Genomic DNA, 6,000 nt, shown 5'->3' with positions numbered 1-6,000 from the left:
CAGCGGGAGCAGCGGGCAGGGTTTCTCCGGCCCGGCGAGGCTGACCTGCAGTCGCCTTCAGACACAGGGACTGGAGCCCCGCCAGACCGCAGGGCAGGCGCCCAGCATCCCCGGCTGGGCGGCGTGGGGGGTGGGGGCCGTGGTCTTCAGACGCCGGTGGGCGCACGGGAGGCGGTGCGACTCGAGGCGGCCCTCGCACGCCGGGCAAAGGGTGGAGACCGCGCGCCCTCGCCGCGTTGGGCCGACAGAAAAATGCCGCGGTCCGGGGTCCTCGCCTTTAACGCGGCCCCCGGGGAAGAGACGGGAGGGGGAGGGGCGGCGCGGGGCGGCGCATGCGCGGCGCGGCTGGAGCCGCCGGACAGTCCGGCCGCCGGGAGCGCGCAGGAGCCCGCGGGGATCCCCGAGAGCGCCGGGACCCCGCGCGGGGGGCTCTGAGCGGCGCGGCCGAGCCGAGCCCCCAGCCTGCCGGCGCCGCTGCCCGCCCGGGCCCCGGGGGCGGCGGCCAAGATGTCCGTGCCGGTGAGTACCGGCCGCCGGCCGGGACCTCTGCTGCCCCCGGCCGGGCCTGAGACCTCGCGCCGCCCGCCGCGGGCCCGCTGCGCGGGGGGGTTGGGGGGCGGCTCGGGGCGGGCGGGGCGCCCCACCTGGGCCTGCCGGGCGGGCTGGGGTGCAGGGGGCGTCTCCCCCAGCCGGCCTCGCTGCCCTGCAGCCTGTCTCTCCATCGGCTCCCGGGAGCCGGCTCGCCCCGGGCTCCGGGCTCCGGGCTCCGGGCTGTCCCCGCGGGGAGCCCCCGCCGGCTTGGCCCCAGCAAACCCTGGGCCAGCCGGGCCGGGCCGAGCCCGTGCCGCCCCGCACCACCCCGCCCCCACCGGGACGGCCGGGCCTCGGGGAGGGGTCCCTGCCGCTCACCGGGAACCCCCCCCCCCGCGCCGGGCAGCGGGGTGAGGCGGGGGTCAGTGCTGCGCCGGGAAGCCCCGGGGTCGCTGCCCTGTGGCGCTCCAGGGTCGTCACCGGGATGGCCAGGCCTGGGGCCGGCTGCGATCCCCCGCGGGACAGCCCGTCCCCAGGGCGGCTCTGCGCCCACCCCTAGAAAGGCTGATGCCTTCACTCTACCGGCAAGTTTTCCGCCGGGTGCCGGGCCGGCCGCTTGCCCCCTCCTGGCCATGGGCTTCTCCTGTCGCCCGTCACCCGCTTCTCCTGGCCCAGCAGCAGGCTTGGGCAGCCCCCTGCCATCACCGCTGCACCCAGAGGCCAGCCGCCTGGGTGACAAGTGATCCTGGCCACCATCCCCACTCCCCCCACCCCCACCCCCTCTGTCACCAGGCCTCAGGTGCAGGCCCTAGCCCTCTTCACAGATGGACAGACTGAGGCAGGGGCCCGCATCCTGCGTCCTGCCCGGAAGGGGCGCCCTCTGCCGGCTGGGAAGCTGTGGTTTCCAGCCATTGTTTCTCTGCTGACTTAAGGTCTTTTCGCTCTTGACAGGAAGGGGCAGTGGGCCAAAGCGCCTGGCTCCTCACTCCTGCCCCATTCTCCGGGTGAAGCGGACAGTAGGGCCCTCCTGGCAGGGCGGGGTGGGGGGGCGGCTTTTAATTAACCACCACCGAGTGTGGAGATGACTGGAGGAAGGTGTTGTGTAAGTGCAAAGCGTTGTTATTATGGAATTAGAGACCTCAGCTCCCCACGCCTCCTAAGTGGTAATGCAGAGTTACAGATGAAAAAAGTAAGGCTTCCAGACTGTGCTGCTGTGAACTCCGCCCCCCTCTCCACCGCAGCCCCTTCCTCCCCACACCTGTTCTGGTTCAGAGCATAATTGCCTCATCTTGAAAGAAAGAAAGAAAGAAAGAAAGAAAGAGAGAGAGAGAGAGAGAGAGAGAGAGAGAGAAAGAAAGAAAGAAAGAAAGAAAGAAAGAAAGAAAGAAAGAAAGAAAGAAAGAAGAAAGAAAGAAAGAAAAGAAAGAGAGAAAGAGAGAAAGAGAGAAAGAGAGAAAGAAAGAAAGAAAAGAAAGAAAGAAAGAAAGAAGACAGAAAATGCTTGTCAAGCCCTTCTTCTCTGCTGTCCTGCAAAGCTCTGGATCTTTTCTGGTCCAGGGCATCAGGGGACTCCCCCCACCTTGACCCTGTGGGCACTAGCAGGAGGGGAAGTGGACCATCTGAGCCTGGTTGAAGGCCTGGGTCTTTAGGACAATCGTGAACAGGGAATGCAACTCAGGCCATATCATAAGCTGGATGGGTTTCAATTTGGGTGGTCTGCACTTGATTTGGTTTGGCTGTCACAGTCATAGCAGAGGTCTGGGCATAGAGCTTAGGATGGCACCCAGACCTCTTGCATTACAGGACTTCGGGCAGCCTTCTTGGGCTCTGTGCCTCAATGGGCCCATCTGTAACAAGAGAGGTATGGCAGGGGTATGGGGCAGGTTCCAGGTGTGACTTGGACAGACAGGCGATGCTGTGGATACCTGCTGTAAAGACCTGGAGCCCTGGCCTGCTCAGTGATGTCCATACCACTGCCAGCTTCAAGTCATTCCCCACACTCCTGCCCATAGCCATGGCCCTTGGGGGTTCTGCAAGCGGTAGACAGGGCTCTCACCATCTGCCCCCCAATGGCTGGGCTATCAGTAACCTGGCCCCCTCCTGGGATCTTGGGCAGTGTATGAGCTGGTTGCGCTGGGAGGAAAAGTTCACTTTTGTTGCTGCTGTGAAGGGTTCAGAAAATTGCTTTCATGTGCTGTGGAGTGGTGAGGCTCCTTGGAGGCTTCCCGGCTGAGCTGCCTCCTTAAGCCATGCTTTTGGAACCCAGAATGGTGACTGCCCATGTGGTGCTCACGGATGTGTTCGGGTTTTAAGCACACCCGTTCATTTGGGCAGTCTTTTCCTGGACTGGGCTGACGCAGGCACTTTGGCCCATAGAAATAACAAGACGCTTCAGAATGGAGTGGGAGGTGGTGGCAAGGAGAGAAGAGGTTGGGATGGGCCAGGTTGAGCCACGAGTGACTTCCTGTTAGAGCAGGGGCCTGTCTGGGGATTAACTGGTTTTACTCTGACATCTGACCGACATGGGCTGTCGGGCGTAGGGACGGGAGGGCACACAAGGTCATCTTGAGTCCCTGCTCTGTAGCTCCTTCCTCTTCCCTGAGCTGAGGGAAGTGTTCACACAGCACCTGGAGATTTACTTCCTGGCTATTCTCTGACATTGGCCTTCTTCTTGGCCATGGCCTTGGCACCCCAGGCCAGTCTCTTCCCCCTGGTCAGGCAGGAAGCATTTGAAAGGAAAAGTGCTGTGCCATCCACCTCAGACCCCTGGTGGGCATTGACATGATTCACGTTTAGGAGTGACAAAATGCTGGTTGCCCCCTGGCGCTGTCAGGCAAGAGGCCAGCTTCCAGCTTGTAGAGAAGTTCCCTGATGTCTGTTCCTGCCACTCGTTTCCTGTCTGAAATGTACGCTACCATTCTAGCCTTTCTGCTCCTTTCTATTTAATTTATTCATGTTAATTTAATTTTTTATTTTCCTTTTTAAAATGATTATTATTTTTCCTTCTTCTCCTTTATTGATTGATGATGGGTCCTTTGAAGGAATGAAGGTGCTGATGTGTGTGCCAGGAGCTGGGCTCTGGGCTTCACAGGCTTTGCAGCCCCACAGAGGATCTGTGTCTTGCCAGGGTTGCGTGGCCACTGAGAGACGAAGTTGGGGTGGGAACCAAACCTGGCAGGATGCAAAGCCGGAAAGTGAGCGTCATCCTGCATGGTCTCTCTAATTGTGGGGGCTGTGGCCTGTCGAGCTGTCCACAGAGGCCAAGGCTGCTGAGAGCCTGACCCTCTGCTTGTGGCTTTTCAAGTATGAGTTTGTGTAACCCCTTCGGGACCCTGGGGAGATAAGGCAGCTGGGACTGAGAGAGGCCAGGCAGCTTGCCCAGGGCTGTGCGGCAGGGTGGGTCTGGCCCAATGAGGCCCACCAGTGGTTGATGGAGGTCAGTGTCCCAGTTGTGGCACCTCGTTGAACCTCCACCACCGATCCCAGGAACCAGGGGCGGCAGGCTCTCAGCCAGCCAGCACTGTGATGGGAGAGCTGGCCAGGAAGCCAGGAGGCCTGCCCTGGGCTCACTGCTGGCCTGCGCAGCCAGGCTGTAGACAGCTAGCGCCTGATGGAACGGGCTCCAAAGAGAATGGCAGGGCAGGGGTGTGGGGAAGAGGCAAGGTCCTAGTCCAGAGTCCTCTGGTCAGTCTTCGAAGCACCTGGCCTGCCCCTCCTCCCATCTGGCCTTGGCTCTGCCTGGCCTCCCTTTGCAGGAAGTGACCTCCAGCCACTGCCTCGCTCACCAGGTTACTCCTGCTCACCCTCACGTGCTCAGGCGAAGGGCACCATTCTGCAGAGTCCTCTGGGACTCACATCTGTGGTTGTGTGTTTATTGTCGGGTTTATTTGGTTGCTCTCAGGCTTCCTTGGGGTAGGACTCAGGCCTGCTTGGCTCCTCTATCCCTGCCTCATTGTCCTAGCTTGCCCTGGCCGCCTGCTGAGGATGTGGCACTGGGAGTGCAGAGGAGCCCCTGCAGACGGGCTTGGCATCTCGGCTGCTGTCCTGGAAGCCTGCTTGGGGGCCAAGGGGGCGTTCCCAGAGAGGTTGCTTCGGGACCGGGAGGACGTTCAGTGAGTTGAGGGCAAGGGCTCTAGAATGAATCATGCTGGCCTGTCTACACCTCAAGCAGTTCCTGAAGCTCTCTGAGCCTGTCTCCCTCTCCGAATTACCGGGATATTAACGGCACTAACTCTTGGAGTTCTGTGAGAACTTGGCAGGGGTTGCAGAAAGCTCCTTCTGTTGAGGTTGTGATCTTTATCCTGCACCCCTGGCTGGTACAGTGGCTGAGATCCACTCATGGCTCTTGCGCACTTGGCTTGGGAGGGGTGACCAGCTCTCTGTGGCCTGCCCAGTCTTCCCCCAGGGGCCCTTTGTTTATCGTTGATGTGTTTCCAGCCAAGGCCTTAGCCTGGGGTGACCCTGGACCCTTGCCTGCCCCAGCTTGCCTACAGGACCCCTGTCTCTTGAGCTTTGGATGGGCAAGTACTGGTCTTCACCCCACCAACATCCAGCTGGCCCATGGTGCTGCAGGCCAGGTGGATGCCCTGCCCTGAGTGCCCCCAGGAGTGGGCACAGAGCTGCAGGCAGCGGAAGCCGCTGGGGCTCTGTAGGTCTGTCCTCAGGTGTGATCTGCAGCCGCCTGCTTGGGAAGGGATTAGCCCCTCTGCCAGAAGGCGGCACTTTAAGGGGGGCTTGAACCTGTGGGTGAGGCAAGTGGACCCCGAGGGCAGCCCCCACCGAGCCCCCACTGCCAGGCTTGGGGCTGCATTTCCTAGGTCAGGGGTGCCTGTGGCTCTGCCTACCCCCCATGCCCTCCACGTCATTGGGTCACCTTTGCTTCCTGGCCTTTGACTCGGCCTTTGTCACAGTCACCTGCTTTGATTGCATCCGGGTCAAACCGCATTGTTTCTTTGGTTTACTCTTAGTCACTGTTGGCTGGGCCATTTTCTCTCTCCAAGAAAAAGTGGCTGGGAACAGCTTGGGGACTGTGGTAGAGGTGGTGTTGGATGCCTGCTGGGGCAGGATTGATGGTCACAAGTTGCAGCTCTAAAATTAATCCCTTCTTTAAAGGGGATTAGAGGCTGAGGGGGCTTTTCTTTAATCTAAATTTATTATTTAAACCCCTCCAAGTTCCAAGAAGGATTTGAAGCAGATTATAGTGAAAGACACAAATAGTCTGGGATCGTGAAAAGATCCAGAACTATGTAACGTATGGGGAAGCAGACATGCATGACTTTAAGCTCCCTGACAGCCAGGGCAAAAAGGGTAACATGGTGGGTTTAGGATTGCAATAACTATTTGTGGTATTCCTAATCCCGTGTATTTTTTCCTCTGTGCTTTGTTTTATTTTTACCAGTTGAGACTCTTTTTGTTAAGAATATTTTACATTTTTGAAATGGACAGATGTTAGATGCGTTTTGACTAATG

General features: G+C 59.5%; 1 protein-coding gene across 1 annotated transcript in view; it reads left to right on the top strand.

The window, feature by feature from the left end:
- The first annotated feature begins 334 nt into the window (after positions 1–334).
- BCAR1 (BCAR1 scaffold protein, Cas family member) overlaps positions 335–6,000 on the top strand; it is a 36,434-nt gene continuing 30,768 nt past the window's right edge. Inside the window, exon 1 of the mRNA XM_055305927.1 lies at positions 335–519. Coding sequence (XP_055161902.1) covers positions 508–519 — 12 coding nt within the window. The 5' untranslated portion in view covers positions 335–507. The remainder of the gene's footprint in view (positions 520–6,000) is intronic.

The sequence above is a fragment of the Nyctereutes procyonoides genome, unplaced genomic scaffold, assembly GCF_905146905.1.
Source record: "Nyctereutes procyonoides isolate TBG_1078 unplaced genomic scaffold, NYPRO_anot_genome, whole genome shotgun sequence".
In the NCBI taxonomy this organism is placed as follows: domain Eukaryota; kingdom Metazoa; phylum Chordata; class Mammalia; order Carnivora; family Canidae; genus Nyctereutes; species Nyctereutes procyonoides.
This window is presented reverse-complemented; position numbering and strand designations above follow the sequence as displayed.